A 23,033-nucleotide genomic window follows, 5' to 3' on the forward strand; every position below is an offset into this window, starting at 1 on the left:
GCCTTAACCTTAGCTCTCTCCACCACATGCCTGATTGTAACCTTGACCATAAATATTCCAAATTCTGTCCTAAACGTGTAAATTCCAAACAACATGGTTTGAGCAATTTAAACCCCTCAAAATTCATTTTATTCACTATGTCGAGATTTGTAAAGTTATGAACTGAAGGAAAAAAAAACATTATGTATCCACTATATAAAGATGCAGCCAAATGACATCCTCAGTTTGATAGAGCTTCAGTAAACCACTGCATCACTAATACTGACCGGTTTATTAAAGAAATGAGGATAGTGAAGAGCTCAGAGTAAAGCCCAGATGCTATAGCCTCCAAACACTCCATGGCGGTCGCCTTGGATCCTGGTATGAGAAGGAGGCAGAGACAGAAACAGTCAGCTCACAGCAATCTACATCAACAGAAAACACGAAGGCCAGGTGAAGCAGAAGAGGAAATTATATTTTTTATCTAGACTAAAACAACATTCACTAAATTTGCTTCTAAAAGAATGTGCTACATTTGAACATATTATGACCAAAGGCATTAAGTATTCAAAATGAGTTGGAAATTATCACTGTAAAGCAGTGTCATGTAAGGACTCAGGTGTTTCTGGATTGGTCAGATCAAACAACGAATAAGCCCCTCTGTGCCTGGAGGCGATGGCCACCTGTTAAGTTCTGTTAATTCAGTCCACTATCATTTAAAATAGGGAATTTAGGGTGCTTGGGAGTATGTGCATGGCTGCATGCATGCACAGAGACATCTATGACTGTATGCTCATGTGTGAGGGGAGACGAAGGGAAGGTGAAACAGAGGTCAACTCTGCTCATCCCTGCTGCGTAACAGTTTTAACTGTATCCTCCTGCCCTTCAAAGTATGTTGCAGTTCTGATGGAAGTCTGAAGACCTGCACATGTGAAAAATCAATGTGAGGCAATTATGATTTCAAGGACAATGAATGAAGAGTGGATCCAAAATTGCTTGTCTCTACATAGTGTGTGCACTTATCTGTCAATAGCCATTGTAAAGCTGTGGTATTCATTACTAAGATAAGCTTTACTTTTTCCAGAGCATGCAATTTCCCTCAGGTGATGAGTGGAGGGAAATGTGTGTATGTGTGTGTGTGGAAACAGAGTGAAAGTGACAAAGAGAAATAGAAAGGGGGTGGGAGTTGTAGGGGGTGCTGTGAGAAATGAAGAAGAAAGAGTCTGTTGGTAAATGCGGTCTGTGGAGTACCTGCATCTGCTGTGCCATTTTCGTCAGAAGCCTGGCGGATGGTACTAGCTCTGGGCAGGGTGCCCTTGGCCTGGTGCTTGAAGATGGAGGAGGAGAGCTCCTCCAGGGTGCAGCCCAGCAGGTAGGCTGCCTTCTGGGCCCACTCATGACGTGCAAATTGTTTCCTGCCAGCTGAGACACATGCATGAAAACGTCCATTAGCCCTTCTGCCAACTACCACAGGCGCATGGCTATAGCCTGGGAGCTTTGTGACAATTCTCTCTGTGACAGGGTAGGATTATGTTCTGGTCAAGCTGACACTGACACAGCTGGTGAGAACATGCACTAAAAGCATGGTGAAAATGCTGCCGGCTTGGAGACTTCTATACATCATGGGGGGGAAAAAGCCTCTATAAGTAAAAGTTTCTATTGTTCAGTGTTGAAAAACTGTCTGTGAAGTTGAAGTAATAATTGCCCCTTTTATCATCTTGAGAATGAAAGCAAAACTTATCATTAGTGGGGACACAATTAATTTATTTACATAAAGACCTCTGTCAGAAAAGACAAGTTTCTCTTTAATCTGTTGGCGGAGTGATGGAAACATGCAGATATGAGCGCAAACTTCTGTTTTAATCCACCATGAAGTGGTATCTTCTAAGACATAAAACAGAACCTGGGGGATTTCTCACACAGAGTAGTGGGCTCTATCTGTTTCATCAGCACTGCAGAAGCCCTGCACACTCTTCATGATGATAAGCAGGATGGTTGGGAAGACAAGCAAAGACATTTAAATATTAGCTTTGATAGATATTCGCCACCACAGCTATTTTTAATTCTGGTAAAACATCAAAGATGAAATTGGGTTTGGCAATATAATTAAATATTACTGAATAAAACATTAAGGAAGTTTATGACTATTCCAGACAAAAAAAAATACACATGTACAATATTTGCTCTTAAAAATCTCAATGCAGTAAGCCTTTTTCTAACTGCACTAATCAGTCATAAGTGTTGAAAGTACAATACACAGAGAAGAGCCTGTTTCCGGTGGTCCTTGTAATTAGTTCTGGTGGATTAGAGATCATTGCTGCCCTCTTGTGTTTCACCACAGAGCTGCCAGAGATCATCTATTATATACTTTTTATACTGTATGTAAAAGCCAAAATATAAATAAAGTCCTGTAAGTGTCAAGAGTGTATGGTGCAACTGCAGTGTATAAAATGATGGCAGATAAAAAAAATTAAGAAATGCGGTAATCACCATTTCTACCTTCTGTTAAATTTTGGATCCTTTACACCTGCACATATTATGGTACTCTAAATGGGAAACTATGGTGTGTGTGGAGCGAAGGGTTGCCACAGTGCTTTTTGAGTTTATATTTGTTTCTATTTTTTAGTTTTGTATTATTTGTCTTTGTTGTGTTTTTTGTGGTAGGTATGTATCTGCCTGCAACAAAAAAACAATGGAAAATGTATCACAAAAAAAGTCCTGGCACCACAGGCATTCTTCGAAGGTGTGGAGTGTCTTCACAGCTGGGAGGCAAAATCTAATGGTAATCAATTTACGGTCATAACTTCTATTCCATTCTGTATTGTGTCTTCATAAGAACCACTTTGTGTTTAATGGGAGAATAGGAATCCAAGTCCATAAGTCACTCGCTAATTTGCCGATCAGAACAAAGTTGTTTAGGGTCTGTATTCCCAACAGCAGATGCTACGCAGGACAATATTCATTGCTGGGAATTTTCAGAACTGCTCCTGGATGGTGTTACACTGCCATCAAAAAGATTGGCAGCCAGCTGGAGGGAATCACTGAAGATACTTTGGCAAGCAATTCTGCATAAGTGACTGGCAATTACAGTGCAGTCAGAGAGTGAAAAATGAACAGACATATCAACAACACCAAATACAGAGTTCCTGCCACTGCAGTCCTACACTGTATTTCATCTTATAAGTTATTCTAATATGCTGTATTTGTTAAGAGTTTCCAAAACAGAGACAGGGAGACATCAGGGTAAATGATTTGCACAGCAGTGGCACAATATTGTTTCTATATTTTTTGATGTAACCTCAGTTTGACTTTGCTAAATTTGCCAAACTGCACTGGCGAGAAGTTCCAATGAATAATATATAGAGAATCCAAAACTTCTACTTCTCTAAGATGTCATATTATATGTGAATAAACAACAACTTTGCTCTCTATCTCTGTCTCTGTTTGGACAGGCATTTATTTGAAAACCATAAATAATTCTGTCCTTGAAAAACTGAAGGGTGCTTCATATTCAGAAATAAAATATGACCAATATTAACCTCAGCCTTGATAAAACTCTTTTTCATGGCTCCAGACTCTTTAAATGGCAGATATCTAATTTTAAAATGAAAGTCAAATGCTCTGTGAGAGGCATATCTATGACTTTAGAGCTACAAAAGAAAAAACAATCAGACTGTTTTATGTTAGGTTTCATCATACACACAGCTTCAAAAGACAAGAACAAATCCTTGTATTTGAGAAAGCTGCTGTTACTTGTATTTGTCGGATGCATTCTTATCATCTAAGATAAAACTTAAGTCAGACCTTAATGTCGGAATAAGATTGATGGGTGTTTTTTTTATGTCATTGTGCTACAAAACTGTTCCCTAACAAAGCTTCAGTTCACTTTCTTTTGGTTGTTTATTCAAAATGATCATTCACATAGGAATCATATGAGTTTAACACAAAATATGAGACGACAGGCCAGATCCTGTAGGATAAAACTGTGACAATGAATCTCCAATCAGTTATCCCAGAATGAATCTGAGCTGTAGATCAGTGTGATGGAGCAGTCCAACAACCTGCTCACTGACTCTTTTAAAGTGCAAATGCATAATTCAGTTATCTGAATTACAGCTGCCTTGCATCACACGGGGGATGTTACCTACAGTGACATAATGCAGGCTTTACATTTGAGACATTACATTAAGAGTTATTAAAGAGATTTCTGCTAACAGGGGTCATTCCGGGCTAATACAAGTGATTTCATCATGTACTGTAGAGTCTGTGGGTGTGTGTGTGTGCGTCAAGGATGATCCTTCGCATCTTTGCGACTGCTGTGTGTTCTATTATGAATACCATTAAGCACATCAAGGAGCGACGAAGATATAAAAAGGTAAACCAAGTGGTGGGTTCAGAAAATCTCACCCTTAGTAGCTCCTGCAGCTCCAAGATGGTAAATGGCCCCGAGGACAAGCCAGAAGGCTCTTTGCTCATCACCACTAATCCCCAGAACCTTCATCGCAGCTTGTAGCTTGGAAAACTGCTGGGAGGCCCGCTGTTTATCCTCAGCCTGACAGATATAGCAAAAATATAATGATAAACTAAAATTCCTTATTACACTATCAGTCATGCAATGTCTTAAAGTAATATAAGCACCATTTTAGGAGGTAGACTGGCCTGTGATAGATTAGCAAATTTCAACTATTCTCATTTATACTGTTTGTTTGTTATGAGTAAACCGTGACAAGGCTAATTAATGTTGTTTCGTTTCCATGCCTCTGGCAGATGTTAAAAAGCCAAGAGTTCCTTAATCAGCTGATCAAGAGATGTTGATCAAAGTGATATCCCTGTGATGTTTAACACTCATCTTTATAACAGGTAAAAGTAATATTTTTGTTTCCATTCCTGCTTGTGGAAAAAGGCCAATCCAGCCTCCCCTTAACAAGCAAGTCTTTACCTTTGTCTGAGGCATGATTCCAAACGCATTGTTTTCAGCTAGGTGGTTGAGATGCAGCTCCGTTCTGGTGAAATGAGAACAGCACAAAAACAAGACATCAACATCTCTCATGTCTGTTTTTTTCCTACACCATCAGGGAAGATATGAGTCATGTTTTCTGAATCATTGCAACATACTACTAAATACTGTATCAATCCAGTGCAGAGCTGTGTATTGTATACTTAATGGGCATAACTGACCTGAGAGAGCTGTCTACTCCAGCCATCAGATAGTAGAAGACATTGAAAGTGGACTCTCCCTCTGGTCTTCTTGTCACCCTCACCTTCTCCAGAAGCATGGTCTGCAAAGCCACAACAGAACAGGATGTTTGAAAGACCGGAAATCACATTCATTATATTCAGTGTAAGCAAAACAAAGCTTGGAGGTCTATACAAGTTTATGACATTGTGTTGTGAGATCGTAGTATTTGGAGAGTTAGTAATGAAGTGCCAGTGAGTTAAAAAGCTGAATGTGTGTGTTTGTACCTGGATGGAGGCTGAGGTCACCTGGCCCGCCTGATCAAAGTCCAACGAAACAATATGGGAGAAACGACTGGCATTCCCATTCATACAGGTAGAGGCATTTCCAAATGCCTCCAAAACAGTGTAGACCGCCTGCCATTTCTCTGCTACAGACCACAAAGACACAGACAGTACGGTCATTTAAGGGACAAACAACAACACACACTCATACTGAATTTTTATTATTGTTATGTAGCGTTTTGGTCCTTTCAAACCTACTAGAAAAGGTTTTGTTGGTGCTGCCAGCAATGGTAATAAGATACTGGATGATGTGTTGACAGTTGGTGGTCTTGCCACTCCCACTCTTCCCTAGCAAGACAACGGACTGATCCTGGCGAGTGGTCAGGAGGTTTCTATAAGCGGCTTGGGCCATGCTGTAAATGTGAGGGGCAGTGTCCTCCCTTCTGCAGCCCTTGAACATTTGCATCACCTGGGAAGAGGGGGACAAATTCATAGAGGACTGGTCATACATATCAATTACGCTTTGTTAGTTTGCTCATTTTAATTATTCTGCAAGAGATGAGTCATCATATGCACAGGCTGCGGCCTACCTTCTCGGAGTACATCGAGGGGGCGCTAATGGGGTTAATGACCACCATGTTCGGCCCAGCGTGGGTGTGCACCAGGTTGCCACTGTAGCGCTGCCGAAGGGAGTGCATCACACTCGACTCGTTCAAATACTGCAGAGAGGCCAGGTCCTCCACTCGGTCAAACATCGGCGGGTTTGCCTGGAGTTCAAAGTCAGAGGTCTCTCACAAACTCCACCGGCGTCATTGATAATTGATGAGGTTCAGAGTTGATCTGATGATTAAATACCTTCTCTACATCATCTTCGTCCACCTCCAATAAAGATCCATCACTCTCCAGGCGGATTTTCACCTTCCCCTCTGGCAGGCTGCCTACCTCTGTCTTCAAAAGAGTTGCTGCATCGCCACAAAGCGTGGAGTTAATTTATCATGACATACGATCTCACCCTGAGTGCAAAAGCTTCATCTTATCTTACATGTCTGATAATGTGTGGCAGCTGTATCCATTTTAATAATGTCTAAAATGAAACAAGCAGCCAATGTTGAAAACACAGTTAATCTAATTACACGCAGCCTGAGGTAAAATGGTGTGTAGACTATTCAGGTGCCCTCTTTTAACATTAAAATTTCAAAAGCTTTCTCTATGCTTCAAACACACAGGTCCAAAGTTTTGCAATCAGACATACCAGCTCTGGCAAGAAACTGAATTCAGAATTCACTTTAGAATATTTTCAACACACACTGCCTACAAAAGAAGAAAAGTGTTTACTAACCCAGGGAAAATCCATCCTTGTGGACAAGCCATACTTTTTCTGTGTTATACCAGGCTTTCTCTGCTGTTATCTGCTCCTCTGTCTTCCCCTGTAAGAACAGGTTCACAATCAGTATGAGATGAAACTATATGAACGTTGAACTTTATACATTCAAAATGACGGTTGGCAGATGGAAAATGTCATAAATGGAATACCACAAATGAGATATTCACTAACACTAAACATGCAGGTCACACAAAACAGATGAAAGACATGTATGATTTTTTGCGGATGGTTCATTTTTGTATTTCATGCCCAAGAATTAGACCAACAAGATTAAACTCATTGTGAGTGTGTTCAAAGATGTCACACAATCATGGGTGATGGGGGGAGGGCTTCATCATCACATACACAAAAACATCAACACGACACATACGCAAAAATACGTAAGTTCATAAGACATATGACAAACTGTTTCTAAAACATCAAATTTAAGATTTCACAACAAAACTGAATTGTCTCCCTGTGTTTGAGTTGTAGGGACAGGAAGTTAACTACTGAGAGCTGACCCTGAGGAGGGAACCTCTCTTATCTGCTTCAACAGGTAGAGCCACGGGGAAGACATATCCTGGACTTTCTTGGTGGTGGGATTGCCTCACTAAATACTGGCCAATCCTCCCACTCATCGCTCACTATAGTTTATCAGACATGAAAACCACAAAACACACATCACTCTGACACACGATGGGGATGCAAACACTGCTACAGTGAGTTGTAGCCGCATGGCCAGACCTGAGCCGCAGCTGAGTGTGCTGCCTGAAGGAGGGCCACAGGGTCTTCTACTGGTTTGGACTGGAGAAGGGAAGAAGTAGAAGTCAGCTGAGACGTCAGCATTTTATTTTAAGTGACTGGATTCAGCTAAACATTGCATTCAATTTGCGATTTCAAAGAGCACAATCCAGACAATGCAAATCAGGGGTGCAGTGGAAATTCAAATTGAGTCACAAATTATTATTAAAAGTAAAAAATAAAAACACAAAACACTGCAGCGAGACCAGCAGCAGTCATACAGCGCCATAGTAAGTCAAGCAGTGGCATCAGAATAAATGAGCCGTTCAAGAGATTCACCATAAAAGAATTAGCGCACTAATGCATTAATGAACAGGGATTACAAGGTGCATTAAAGTACAGTGTGTTGGTCTGTGGGCACAAAATTCATGTTCTGCCACATTAACAGTCACAGTTAACAAGATCAGTAGCACACAGTAAAGGTATAAAAGCCAGGCCCCATGCAGTCAAGTGCGAAATAGTGTGATGTGATGTAATTGTAAATTCAGCTATAGGAATTGTATCGCATTAACACAGAGATGTAATGTAATATAAAATGTAAAGATACTGGGTCACAGCATGTTAATTCAGGGATTAATTGAGACATAGACACACATTTGAAAAGGTTTTTTAAGTTCAACAGATTTGATAAATTGTTTATAGCTGCATATTACATGTGCATGTGGAGTGCAAATGTGGCAAGACAATACACAGCTGCACATTGTGTTAACTGTAAACTGAAAGCAACATTGATAGAATTAAACATTCCTTTTGCTAAGAGCCTCTAAATCCTTCTCGAGAAGCCTCCAAATTCCCTTTAACCACTGATTAATGTCACTTTAGTACATTCCAGGTCCTCAACATGAACCCAGAACTGAACCACAGAGAGCAGCATGGGGACAAAAGACAGGCAGGCAGACAGGCACGGACAAAGTAGGGCAGAGAGGGGTCAATAGAGGAGAGCAAGCATGGATTCCAGCTCTCCACAGGCGAGAGAGTACAGCGAACTCACGGTTGAGCAGCCTGTACCTGAGAGGATTTGTGGCCTCTGGCACGCTAGCCATGCAAACAGCAAAGAGGACAGCGGCAAGTCAGGATCCAATGACCCACGGAGAAGCAAAAGAAGAGACATGGGACATAATTTGAGACAACAGGAGGTGAAGGCAAGATAAAGTTAAAAAAAAAAGAATAGCAACAAGTAACCAGACACTGCCATATAATCCAGCATTGAAAAAATAATCCCAAAATTCATACATTAGGTGCTCCTCTTAATCTTGTAGAAATAAAGCAATAAATACTATAGAATTAATGGGAGGAAGGCAACAAGAGAAGTAAAGGTGTATAAATCCATCATCAGAAGTGTACAGGTCAGCCACAAGAGTCAAATAATTCATGCTGTTATCTTTTCTGAAATAAAGAAAGGTACAACTATCTCATATAAGTGTATAATTTCAATCATGCATACACTGTATGTTCATGAGCCCAACATAAAGGTTCTTAACAGTTACCAAATTATCCACGAGTACTTTTCTCATCATTTTCAACAAGTCCATCTTATATTTCCAATTACGCCTTTTTCCAGAAGTGACTGAATTAATCTCCTTAACTTGTGAGTCAGAGACATTATCTCTCAAAGAGTCATGTTTCACACAAAGTAGCCGACTCTCCTGGGGGGCGTCTCTGTAAAAGGAAACCTATCTGCAGTGGGGGAAAGCATGGGACAGCCTGAAAAGGACTTGGATAATTTCCTCTATCTGGGGATTCAAGCACTTGACACAGGCTGGTCACAGGGGCTGGTAAAACATGGCAGGTGCAAACCAAACAAACTGAGGTAAAAAAAAAAAAAAAAAAAAATGTTACATCGTTGCCATTGATGGTGAAGATCCTCTTCACACGTTTGTGATCTTCCTCAGAGGGGATCAGCCCTGGAACCTACAGCCGAATAGTAGTAGTTGCACAACGGGTAGCCAGAAAGTAAAATCAATGATCCACACAGGTAGCCTAACTGTCTATGATTGTCCACTTGAGACAAACTAAAAAAAGTGAATGTGCAGGTAGAAGCATTCCATTAAAAAAAAACCTCACACACTGAACACACTGTTAGGTGAAGCTTTGCAGCAAGATAAAGACACACCTGTTCTTTCTGTGTGGACGGGGCCTGGGGCTGTGCAACAGGGGACGGTTTGCCATTGGAAGCCACAGGGGGAAAAGATGTCTCCTTTACCTTTACACAGTGTATGTAAATATTCACACAGACAAACATGCACACAGAGATGGAGTGAACATGGGAAGATGACGATGAGCATGATATTAATGTTTCAACACATCCAAAAGTACGACCAACTACAAGGGACGTTTGTTCCCAAAAATGTAACGCTGTGCTGCGTAGCTTCTGTCCATCCCTAGAGGAATTCTTTGTAATTTGGTACCGTTTTTCCTTTTTTTCTTTATTATGTATGTACATTGTTTCATATGGATGTAAATAGTGTATATTTATTCTTACTTTTCTGTGTTATATTGCTTTTCTGTGCCCTTCTTACATTATATGTCTGGATTCTTGAATTTCCTTTGGGATCAATAAAATATCTCTAAGTCTGAGTCTTAATTACAAAAACACTGTCAGTGCTTCTACGCCTTGTCTGACAGTATAGGCTGCGGTCACATGCATGCAAATAACAGTGGTGAATATTCCAGTTAACTTCCAGTCCATGCGAGCGAAGGGGCGAATAAAACAAGTGCTTCCTGTGGCGAAGCGAATCTGCATCTTGGCTTCATGTGGAGTCATCCGCACTTGATACTGAACTATCAAAATTTCAACATCATTGGTTTGTAATTGTCTGCAGCTTCAGCACTTGGATCAGTAGTATATAGCTTGATCTGATTTGCATTGAAGCTCGACAGTGTATTTCATAAATAAAAAGTAAAGATAAAAAGTTTAAATCAGGATAAAATTACATCTTTAAAAAATCTGCACATTATTAATTTCTCTTTTTCGGTCATGTTAAGTCTAAATACAGTCTTTGCAATGGTTATTTTACACTCTGTTTTGCTCTGTAAAGTTATATGCTAAAAGTTGGAACTGGATGTGACTCAATATTCCCAGTGATTAGGTAGTCATTTGTTTTTATTGGCTATGGCTGAGGTGTGTCATGTCAACAACAGACGAAGATGACAAAGATCTATGTGATCGAAACGTTGATCTTATAGCCTACAATAAACATTTGAGGAGCTACAACAGTGTGCGGACTTCACCCGTTTTCTTAAAGTCTGTTTGTTTGTTAGTCCTGCACCTGTAATACTTTGGATGTGCGTGCTCTATCCTACTATTATGACAACAACAGAAACATGCTTTTTGTTTCAGTTGATATGTAGGTCCTGTGATATCTTATCAGTAAAATATCCAGGCAGCACAGACCTCCAAGAATGCTTAGTCAAACACAAATATACTGTGGGGTCCACTTAAAGTGGTTTTGGCCTTTTGGTGTCAGCTGACATCTTGATCCTGCTTTCAATAACTGAAACCCGAATCTCTCCCCGAAGCAGCAAACATGCACATATCTCTAAAATTAAATCCTCTGCTCTATTTCCAAATACCCAACTGTTTGCCAGATCTCATGGACATCTGTTGACAACATTTTCAGGACAAAACATAATCTTGCCTGAGGTACAAATCGAAATATTAACAATAATATTCAATACTACACATTAAGCTCAGGCTGAATTTAATTATGTATGTATTAAGACACACCTGACAAAGTGGGATCATGGTTTTCTGATCAACTGTTATTAAGAAAAGGATATTTAACTTGTAACAATTACAGATATGTGTAGTCTAAAAGAAATTGAATGTGAATTCTTATCCTGATTCCTTCCTTTCTCTAAAAAGCATCCCAAAAGATCATTGAAGCCCCCGCCTCAGTGGTCCACACTACAGCAGACAGAGCACAGCTTCAAAGCTTTGTCTGCAGAATGTGACAGTAATGAGTCCCAGCTCAGTGCTCATAGACAACTCCAACTGACCGGACTAGCAGAGTGTGGTCCATGAGCATGCCCCTTATACCCACTGATGAAGTCTGATCATGAGCTGGTGCATGTGCCCTGCTTTGCTTCACTTATTCAGGCTGGCTTCATTATATCAAGACTAGTTTTTGTCAGGGATAAACAGCAACTTGTCCTGTGGAGTTTTGGTTATTTTATCCATTACAAAGATTAGCTGTAGCCTAATTATGATGACATCATAATTTGCAACATGTCTAGAAGCAAATACACTCTAGCTGAAGATGCCTGTCAGGGTAAACAAAATGAGATTCATGGATATGTGCAATAATGTCTCTGTTATTATCACACAGCATGCTCCACCCCGAGGTTAAGTAGTGAACGTGCAATTCTTCTTTCACACAATACCTCCGGCTTCTTGACACCAAATGTACGAGGCTTCGGGATGAACCCTGCAGGAGGAGCTAGGGGGTCTGTCTTTGGGGCGGGGATGAATCCTGGAGGTCTTGCAAGGGGGTTCTGTTTTGGGGGCACTGGACTAGTTTTTTTTGGAGCAGGAATGAAACCAGGTGGAGGACTCAAAAGATTCTGTCTGGAGACAGGAACGAAACCAGCAGGGGGGGCCAAAGGGTCGGGCTTTGGTGGAGGGATGAATCCAGCTGGAGGGGTGAGGGGGTTAGATTTCGGCAGCACGGGGGTTGGTGCCGAGGTAGTGGGAGCAGGTGTGGACGCAGCCTCTTCTGTTTTTTCCACTGTAGCTTTTTCCTCCTCCTCTTCTGTCACTTTTTCTGTCTCCTCCTCCTGCTTCACCTCTTCCTCTTTGCGGTCCTGGGTGCGGGTGCGAGGCCTGTGCTCCTTGGTTCGACTTCTGCCCATCAGACTGGCCAGGCCCATGGAGATATCATCCTTCTCTGCCTTAGCGGGTCTGGGCACAGCTTTAGCCGCCTCGGCAGCAGCAGGCTGGCTCTGCTCCTCCGTCCCAGCAGCAGCAGCAGCAGCAGCAGCAGGAACCACTCTTCTGACAACTCTTCTAACAACCCTCACCACCTTTTTACCACTGGAACTCTGCTCCTCGCCTGGAGGGTCTGGTCCTCCTAACCCCATGGTAGCGTTACTATTGGACGTTTCAGCTGTTGACGCAGTTGACTGTGGACCACTTCCTGTGTCTAGCCCAGGTGTAGTGACTGTCTGAGGCTGACTATCTACATCAGACTGGATACAAACAGAGCAGGGCAGACAAGGGTGCAGATTATTCCCATACTGTAGCTGAGGCAGATGAACTATCAAAGATCGGGCACAAAAACTCTGCATCGAAGATAATTCAAAAATGGCTTATGTATTTCTATATGTGCATCTCAAAATCATCACTCAAGCAGATCAGACCAACCTTTGAATTTTAACACTTGATATTAGTGGCAAACTGCATTAGAATGGATCAGAGATGGACTGAGCCTAATTAGCTGAGTTAGGGAAAAAGGAAACATACAAACTTTGTATTGAGTGTTATGTATTGCAACTTAATGATGCTTTCAGAGATGGGTTTTGTTTGTATCACACAAGGACACACAAGGTGGCATATCTTTGCTAGTGGTTTCATCATCAGTTAGTAGTGACAGACATGAAAGAGGAGGACTATGAGTACGTATATAAATGGTGCTCGACCTAAAATCTTTCTTAAAAATTGCAATGTGAATATCTTTTATGGAAATGCACATGACAGATTTGTGAGATCCCAAGGCTAAACACAATGCATGATGAGAAACACTGAATGTAATCATTTTTGTTGGTTTACAAACAAAACACCTAAAGCAAAGAATCTAAATTGCTGCTGGTACAGCCTGTATATGCTTATATTATATCTCAAAGCCTGTCAGTGCTTGTCATCACCTAGTCCAATATTCACGCGCTAACTCCCCGGGGCCACTCTAAAGTAAATTAACTTTAGCCTTCAGAAGGTTGTGTTCATGAGTTAGTTAGTTAAGATGTTTCAGCACACAACACGGTTTGTATCATATGAAGACTGTCCAAACACATGCAGCACTTACATCTGGCTTGTTCTCAACTTTAACCTACACAAGAAAAAGCAACACAAAAAAAATCAAACCACATATTCAGACCAAAGCTTGTCACTCTCAACATAAATGACTAACTGTCAATATTAACAAGCAACAAGATGCAGATATAAACTGAGGCCAAAAAACAAAAGCAAGACTTCCCTTTTGCTCCCAGAATGAAAAGCGTGATTTGTATGCCATGGTGGTAGGCCAGAAGTCATGGAACAAGCCAGGCGGCGCGGATGATAAATATATGGAATGATGAAAGAAAAAAACAACAAACAGCCAGGAAGAAGAGGAGGATGTACTGTGCGGAGCAATGGAGAACGGGAATTTAGGGGTGAGCGGTGGGACACTGTGAACTTGTTTTCTGCACACAACAGGTCACACACCAACAGGGCAGTGGAACCATGCAGCACTGAGAACAGAACACATGGACAACATAATGAAAGAGATGAGTTTGTTTTCTTCCTCACACAGCAGAAGACAAGAGGGAAACATGAACACAAAGCTCTGACAAGACCTACATAACAAACAGGACTTAAAATCTTCATTCAAAACCATAGTGGCATGTCGGTCTCAAGCCCTCATTATAAGTTTTCATGAAGAACTGCCCTTCATTTCAATCAACATTCAAAATAATTACAAGCAATGCTGGTCAGTATTTTCATTTGTACAGGCTCAATCTTAAAACATGACATCAGAGAGCAAAACCCACCAACATAACTGATCAATAATGAAAATAATCAAACAAATACACATAGGCTACACATAATTATATTATTAGCAATTTAAAGGTAAAAATGTGTCTTTACGCACTAAACAAAGTAAATTGCGCAGCAACATGTTTCACCACCCCCGGCCCTGGTTTCATCAGTCAGACTGACTCCTATAAATAGTTTCAGCAGCAAAGGAGGCCACTCTGAGGCGCCATCAGTGCCCAAATGGAACTGCTAAGCAGAGCATGTACACCGTGAGCAGATCACCCCTGCCCACCACACACACAGTCCAACAGAGGCCCGAGCCCATTACCTTCTCTCTAGGCCCGGTTAACCTTCCAATCTTCACTCTGTCACTGGAGCAGCGCAGTCAGGGCCAAGGCAGGGTCGGGCTTGGGTCTGCAAGGAGCACACACTCACTAGTCCTGAGTGAGTGGGATAGCAACTTGAGGGGCGGGGTCACAGTCAGCACAGCATGGTAAAGCTGTGGTCTGAGAAGTGGAGGAGGGTAATGTGAGAGGGGCTGGGCAGGCAGAAAGAAGAGGGACAGCTGCTGATACACACAGGGGCTATAAATAGGATTTGCATAACCACATCAATTACCCCTGCCACTTTTCACTCTCTTATCTTGTTGACAGGGAATTGTAGAGATGCAGCCCCCTCCTCTTCCATCAGGTAAACATAAAGTTTTACATTCTCTTCCCATTCAGGGGGAATTCAAAATCTATCAAGTTATCAAGGGAATGAGAGACGATAAAACAATAATGCTCAGTGCAAAACAAGTCAAATACTTTCTGGGTGACAATGACTGATGTTAGAAATGAGCCTGTAACAAGGCTGCTTTTCTCTGCGTGCGGACCAATTACACATGACAATCAAAATACTTAAGTATCAGTAGAATCGGCATTGATCAGAAGACACACCTCAGTATACAGTATTTGTAGAAGTGCTGGTCTGTTGTGGCGATTTTGCACCACAAGAGGGAGCTATTAAACAAAGTATTTCAGCTCATTATTTCACACAAGCCTCTAGTTGGGCACACTACTGACCCAATTCAAGATGTTGTATTTTTTTATATTAAAGACTTAAAAGTCTGTAGGACCAAGCAGTGGAGGCAAGTCAAATAAGACAAATAGCATGCATTTCATTCATGTGAAGTGTAAATAAAAATCCAAAACATTTTAGAATTACACAGAAACTTAAAATGATACTTCTTTCTCAGTTCTGACAAAACGTTTCTTTACATAGCTTAAAATGGAAGAAGCTGTCAGATCTGCATGGCTGTAAAACCTGTTTGGTAAAAGCACATGTAGGGTGATTTGCCTGGAGGTAGGCTTTCAGCACAACAGTCCCAGGAGTGTAGTCGCACAAGGCAAACACGGAAATGTTGCAACAGGCTTGGCAGGGAAGGGATGAGCTAATCCAATCTTCTTCTCCCTCATTAAGAGTTTCATCTATCAAACAACCAGCTCAAGGGAGACAGGGATAACAACTGAATGTCGCCACAGTTTTATCCACTATCATCAGAATCAAACGCACTGTGACATTTTAATTGAAATGTGCAAAATTAAATCCTCAAACCAAAAAAGACAAAGAAAAAGAAAACCCACCATCTTATATGTGATTATTTTCTCACAATAAGCCCACAAGTTCACATATGAGCCCTCAGCAAGAGGCAGCCAAACACACAGCCTAGCTGGTCTATCTATCACAGTCTGCTAATCCCCAGAGTCAGTTACTGGGACACAGCATCATGTTGCCTGTTTGTCTACACATGGTTATTGCACACTAAAGATTAAGGACTCTATACACACACATAAACACATCTGATTGACCCAGTTAAATCCTCTATAATATCAAATCTTTTTGTATCATGTTGTGAATTGTTGTGTAACATAAACAGGGGTTCAATACACAAGTTACTGTTGTATATATTTTCACGTGCACATTTTAGAATATATATATATTCTAAAATGTGCATGTGAAATAGTATATATAGTATGAGGCGCAGAGACTTTTCTCATAGATTCTCCACATCTCCTGCTATTTCTTTGTACAACTCTCTAACCAAGACAACAGACAAATACCAATTGAAAGCTAAAGAAAATCTAAAGACCTGTGACAGCCAATCATCTCAAAGTGTCAGGAACTTGTTTTATTTGTTCAATCATGCAGCAAAATCATTGCGTTCATCAAGACAAGCTCACTTTTTCAGATTAGGATTTCGGTCTTTACATACTATCATGAAAAGAAGCCAGAAATCAGACATTTGAACAGCATCCATGCTTTGGGAGCAGGAATGAATCATGGGATCACACTCTGCCATCCTCTGGAAATTCCAGGATGTGACCCAGATTTAATTCAGTTATAGTAAATAGGCCTGAGAATCAGAACTTCTCTCTGAAACTAGGCCAAGTGGACATGATTGAGGAGCAGTGGATTCACACTCAGGTGTGTGCTCACCTGTAGTTCCTGTGATTTGATGGAAGCAAAAATTTAAAAAAGGTCTCACGTAACAGCCAAAGATCATTTTCAACTGAAACCTGCACAGATATCTGGGATGATGCTGGATGTATGTATAGATAACAAAGCGATAACATAACATAACATATATACATGTTTACATGTTTGTACTGTACGTGATACTAGTCACAGTACAGTACTGGTCTTGTGAAACTCACAGTGATGCACAATAAAAAATATTCCTTCGTCATGACTGACACTTTTAGGGTGTATCTGACGAGTTTCTATGTGTCACTGGCAGACGTGCTTTGAGTGACACACCCAAGAATGTCAAGTATGAATGCCTGTGTCAAAACACTCACAGTTCCTCACTTCAGCTGACAAAATGACATAGAGGTGAAGCCCAGGCGCTTGTGTCAAATAAAGAGTTAAATTATGAAAATTTACATCAAGAAATGGCAGGAAGGACAAATCTCAAGTGTAGCCTCTATCATATCAGCTTTATCCTTCAAAGCCCCACCTCTTTTTAATCCACGCCTGTGCTAATGCTCTCTGCTACTGTGGCAACCCCACACTGGAAATGAGGATGATGTCATTTAAATGGGCAGCTTGGGGGGTTTGGGGAGGTGGATTACAACATTTGCTAATTTCCTAATAATAAAACTGTGTCTGGTCTGCGGAGAGACTGGAAATGTATGGGATGAGAGATAAGTGATGCAGTGATGTGATATTACAGTAGATGATGCCACAGGCCACACCAGCATTCAACCACTCGAAATGAAAAAGCGGTGCTGAAAGCTCGACTGACTAATTATAAACTACACAATGGCAACGTTCAGCAAACAAAGGCAGAGGTCAATTTCTCATAGGAAACTCAAAAGGTTCAAACGGCCAGGTAAGAGTTCTCAGATGTTGTTATCCAGTTTAGGAGACATGATCATCAGCACCTTTTTGGTGTCTGGCATGTCGAGAGTACCCTGCAAAACAGCATTCTTACTTAGCTCCACAGTGCCTTTAACCTATTGATTAACCTCAACCAACTGGAAATTTGAAAAACTCAAGCACTCTCCCTCCCATCTGAATATCTGGAAAACAACAATAAAATGAGAATTACTCAGGGAACAGCTGCTCACGTACAGAGAGGATTCCTGTATATAAAACTGTGAGGATGTATGGTACAGTATGAGCACTGCTTGTGCGCCTTGTTGAGACTTACAGGATTAAGCAATCCTCCGCAAGTTCCCACCCAGACTGGTTTTGTTTGTTGCTTTCTTTAAGTCCCTGAATCATCCCCCCTATTTAAAGTGAGAATTTACCAGCTTCCAGTGCCTCAGATCAGTCAGTCGTGTATTGAGTGCTGTACAGTAAGACAAAGTGAGTATGATGAAGAGCAGGAAATAAACCAAAATCTCTACTAAAGCCTTTATGGCACTCAGTTGTGCTCGTAACTCAGTCAAGGCCAAAATAATCCTCCACATCTGTCAGACATAAATTATGGATCTGCACCAAACTGAACAAAGTCCTAGATCTCAACAGCATGATTATATCTGGTCAAGTTCTATATGTTATTTCCTGAGATTTTCAGTAAAAAGTAACAAAACCAACCAACCAAGGGGCCCCTGAGAGCACAGATCTGCTCTTGTGTAATGTGGAAATTGGCTGCATCCAGTGAGCAAAAGCTCCATGTATTCAACTGTGCATACTTCTCAAATGTGACATGTAATTATCATAATCATAATCACCACAATTAATGTAATGGCACATTTAAATGCTTTTCTTTTGAAAACACAACCCTATACATTGGATTCCTTTTTTTTTATTACAGCCAACCAGCCGTGTGAGTGAAGGGGAGGGGCCCACTTAACGGCCTAGAGCAAACCATCTGACATTACTGTAATCAGAAACCATAAAAGAAAAACCCAACAGACAGATGGAAAGTGGCGTGTAACTGATCCTCACCAGTTTTTGTTTTGTAATAGGCTCCTTATTACTGTACTGTGACTGCAGTTCGATCATTGCTGGTTGCTCTATACTGCTAACACTGTATACATAAATCCCTACAATGTAAGTCCTAACACATCTACCAGTTCTTGGAAATTAAAGCCTTGCATATTGTTGTCATTAGTCGCACTTATTTGCTGCTGCAGTGAAGAAGAATTGATTTCTGGGAACTGTTTTATCCACATGTGAAATTATGGCGTTTATCAGTAAAGTATGTGGTATTGGATCTGTGCTAATACCAGTACAATATTCTATTGTAGGTCTGTGACATTACAATGCTGATATCAGGACAGGAACATCTCTCACCACCAGTCTTTATGGTATGGTAAGATAAACTCAGGAATGAGAACAGCATCAACTTTCTCATACAACTCTCAGTAACTAAACAAGTTTATTATTTTGAACAAACGTTAAACTTTTCCTTTAAATAAGTTCATCCAGCATGTTCTTGCATCATATGGTATCTAACCGTGTTGCAGAGCTCTAGATCTAAAATCCAGATCTTATTATAACCACCTATAAATAGTGCTGTTGGTTCTAGGTCAGCCTCACATGCACATTTTCTGCTTTTTCAAATGGCCCCTCTTACGATGATCATCAAGGTTGGTTGAATGTAGGACAAAGTAAGACACCGAGACAAGCGTCTCCTCCAGGGGAGCTAATGAACTGAGTCTCTGGCTGTGGACACCTTAATTCCCACGGTTCAGGATAATGCAAAATCATAGTTAAATAGGTATATGCATTGGATGCAAATAGAGACAATATAACACAATATTTGAACATCACACTACTAAAATACAATTCTGTTCCTTCAACTTAATGTTTTGATTCCCGATGGCTTGTTCCCACACTGCACATGTAAAAAGATGCATGCCTGCTTAATTGTCACTTGTCCATAAGTGGTCAGTCTCATCAAAAGTGGACGAGTGAGTTTCTGAGAACCATATTGTCTCACAACAGACAGACGGTTGTCAAAACAAGTGAGGCTCGCAATATGATACTGACACACCAGTACCAGTTAGTCTCTCTGCTGTCACTGAAGTCGCGCCTCAGGTTTCTCAACATCAGCCTTGTACAGTGCATCTTATTAATGTACTACAACAACAACAAACCAATTGTGGTGCCACAACATGGCTGAACTTTCATAAGCTAAATCTGACCCTAGTCTCAACCCAAAAGTGCTCTGAAAAAGTGGATACAATCTCCTTCATTACCAAAAAAAACTACATATCACACTTAGTCTATTATTTTCTGAATAAATATGTATCCAAATGAATACTAGCCATAATTTCCCTTAGATTGGCAAATGTACTACTGAGCCATATTTTTTAATTTTCTTAATTTCCATGGTTCAACGATATCTAACACTTGTTAAACTGAAATGACACAAATTTGAGATCATTTTTTAAAGTTTCTCTAAAAATGTAAATAACAAACTGGGGATTTTTTCTATTATGTTCCAATTTTATAGTTGCAGAATAAAACCTTCATGTTCACTGCCGACATTCACATAAGGCGCTGTGAAAACATTACTGATATGCTTCAAATAACAGCACTGCCCTTTTTATTTCACCCTCACTCTAAACTCTCCAACCACAAAATAAAACACTTAAAAATAAAGGTGTTTGCTTTGCTGGCTAATAAAGAGTTTAACTTGATGCTCCTCTACTTGTTGCCCATGATTATCCAAGCGAAAAGAACTGAATGAGCACGGCCATATGGCCATGGGCTGTGGTGGCGTTGGGACCGTTGTTTCCTTCAGCATCCCATTGTTTAGTGTCAAAGGACTGGGGGGAGAGAGGGGGGATTATATATACTCCAGAACCCATTCTCTCTTTCAAAACACACACATGCACTCCCCCATACATACAAACACACAAAAGCACTTTACCAGTGTCAATACAGTTCCACTAATTATTTAGGCATTTTTAATCCATGATATGCAAGTGAAAACCACACATTAGACAAAAGAAATTACCAATATGGTACCAAAATATACCAAAATGTCAGCATATACTACCATTTCAGGTGATAAAAGTTGTAAAAACTTTAGATCTAGAAACATCTGTCTTATGAGACTCAAACATCATAGGGAACCACAAAGCAGCATTTTGAGTAATAGGCACTCATAGATGAAAAACATATGTGATGGGATTGAAGAAGTAGAATCAGTAGGTGTATGGACTTCATGTCTTCATGTCTTCAACTTGGTACCTGTTCAATAAATGGGCACAGTATGATTCAACAGTAATACTTACATCAAAGATATCTTTGTGCAGGCCTTGGGCAGTCCTCAGCCAGCTGCGGTTCAACTCACTCAGCTCCAAAATCGGCTGCACCTTTAGTCGAACCGAATCTCCAGACTGACGGATCATCTCCACGATTTCATCCCTGCTCTTGTTTTCCACATTGATCCCATTTATTTCCACCAGCCTGTCTCCTGGCACCAGGCCCAGAGCCCTGTCCTTAGTCCCAGCACCTGGTTCAGCAAAGTGCACCACATGTCGCCTCACCCCTCCATCGGCGTGCCTGTCCAGCATGGTGCTCCTACGCAAGGAGAAGCCAAAGTCCCCAGTGTTACGCCGCTGTAGCTCGAGTTCCCTTGGATCAGGTATCGGTGGAGCAACAAGCGCAGGTAGCTCAAGGTCTGCACCAGGGTAGGTCTTCTCCACCAACTCAGGAATATGAACAATATCGGTCCCTTCTGAATTGGTGAGGGACCTCAAGGAAGACCTACTCCAGTTCTGTCCAGAAAGATTTGCAGCATCAAAAGCACCGTCCTCTTTGCTCCTCTGGGTAAAAGACGCCTGCCTCTGAACCACTGCAGGATTCAACTTGGCCAGTTCCCCAAACTTAGCCGCTCTCTCCTTTACAGAGCTCCGATTATGTGCCAGTTCATTTCCCTTCCAATCTTCACCAGATGTACTTGTACTTATTTGCTCCACATCCTGCTGTGGGGTGGGAATGCGCTCAGTTAGGTTGAGCTCCGCGTTGGTGGCCACCTTTATAGGGATAGGACCAGAGATCTCCAATTTGCTCTTAGACTCCCTCTTAGAGCTCCCTCGATTGAGGTTGAAAAAGCCTCTACGGATGCTCATCTCTTCTAGACTCTTTAACTCTGCCTGGGACATACGTTCTTTCTTATCCTTCTTGTCTTTCTTTTCCTTCTTTCCCAAGTCCTTCTCTTTTTCTTTATCTTTCTTAATCAGATGAAACATGGTTGAACTTTTACCAGTTTGAATCGGACAGTTTCATTTCATAAAAGCACCACTGAGTATGAACAGGAGGACCAGCGATATCATCTGAAAAGAAGAGAAGAAAGAATGGAAAATTAACAAAATATTTGCTGAGAGGATAATACAAAAATCAAATTTAATTGGTGGAGTAGTTGATTCTACTCCAAAACTTTTTTTCTCACATACAGTTATTCAATTCTGTTGTCTTCCAACAAAGTCGTTGCTCTGTAAGTGAAAACAATCAACAACAGAGGAAAGACAGCCAGAAACAGGCCAGTGGGAATGAGAGATGGTGAATTTGGCATATGCTAACAGATAGCGCTAGGATTACCAAGGGAAGGAGAGGGGGCGGGCTCTCCTCCTGTCATTTCTAAGTGGTGTGAAGTTTTGAATAGGATTGATTGGGACTGCAGAGAAGAGACAAATAGTGACATTTAGGTGAGAGCATCCGGGAAGGGGCACTGAGGGGAGAGTTTAGTCTACCTGTTTTGCTGTTAACTTTAAAATCTCCTGAATTCCTAACTCCGGCTTTATTGCTACAGTTGGACTGAGTTCGAGTGAGTCTGTTGGTTGAGAAATCTCTGTCTGTTGAGCAACCTTCAGATAAATGTAAGTGTCTTTTACAAATATCGCCTCACAAACTTCTTCCACTGTTCTTCTTCATCAGCATGGCAGGCAGCTAAGGCTAATTGGTGCATCCACAGCTCACATGTGGGCCTCAGGTGCTGGTTCAGCTCAGCATCACTTACTCAATCTACTGATTCTCCTCGTTATCCACCTACTCCTTCTTGATCTCTTCCTCCAGAAACAAGCTGTTTGTGTTTGAAGTTTGAGGTTTTGAGGTTGAGGATTTTGGAGTCAGAGGGATATTGATACTGACTTTTGTAGATGTGCATATTCAAATACAGATGTTCAATGGTTTTGAGTTGAGTGGTTCTCCTCATATTACAGGCTTAGTTGATATCTTCCTGTGGTTTGA

The 23,033-nt window shown here is 41.1% G+C and overlaps 1 protein-coding gene across 7 annotated transcripts in view; it reads right to left on the minus strand.

Moving 5' to 3' along the window:
• Window positions 1–23,033, minus strand: part of LOC310997596 (unconventional myosin-XVIIIa-like) — a 60,794-nt gene that overhangs the window by 35,932 nt on the left and 1,829 nt on the right. For 2 of the 7 annotated variants that reach the window (XM_083987347.1, XM_083987346.1), the window contains exons 1-17: window positions 14,668–14,825; window positions 13,797–14,053; window positions 13,627–13,649; window positions 11,990–12,793; window positions 9,720–9,809; window positions 9,446–9,517; window positions 7,550–7,609; window positions 6,779–6,866; window positions 6,295–6,401; window positions 6,030–6,206; window positions 5,698–5,908; window positions 5,443–5,585; window positions 5,158–5,258; window positions 4,919–4,982; window positions 4,387–4,531; window positions 1,231–1,401; window positions 267–357 (exon numbers count right to left, since the gene is read on the minus strand). In XM_083987347.1, coding sequence (XP_083843473.1) covers window positions 267–357; window positions 1,231–1,401; window positions 4,387–4,531; window positions 4,919–4,982; window positions 5,158–5,258; window positions 5,443–5,585; window positions 5,698–5,908; window positions 6,030–6,206; window positions 6,295–6,401; window positions 6,779–6,866; window positions 7,550–7,609; window positions 9,446–9,517; window positions 9,720–9,809; window positions 11,990–12,793; window positions 13,627–13,649; window positions 13,797–13,836 — 2,387 coding nt within the window. In that variant the 5' untranslated portion in view covers window positions 13,837–14,053; window positions 14,668–14,825. Of the gene's footprint in view, window positions 1–266; window positions 358–1,230; window positions 1,402–4,386; window positions 4,532–4,918; window positions 4,983–5,157; window positions 5,259–5,442; window positions 5,586–5,697; window positions 5,909–6,029; window positions 6,207–6,294; window positions 6,402–6,778; window positions 6,867–7,549; window positions 7,610–8,614; window positions 8,642–9,445; window positions 9,518–9,719; window positions 9,810–11,989; window positions 12,794–13,626; window positions 13,651–13,796; window positions 14,054–14,667; window positions 14,855–21,076; window positions 22,121–23,033 lie in introns of those variants that run through there. The other 5 variants (XM_083987349.1, XM_083987348.1, XM_083987352.1 and 2 more) reach the window with 5 other exon arrangements.

Source organism: Trachurus trachurus (assembly GCF_905171665.1).
Source record: "Trachurus trachurus genome assembly, chromosome: 14".
NCBI lineage: Eukaryota > Metazoa > Chordata > Actinopteri > Carangiformes > Carangidae > Trachurus > Trachurus trachurus.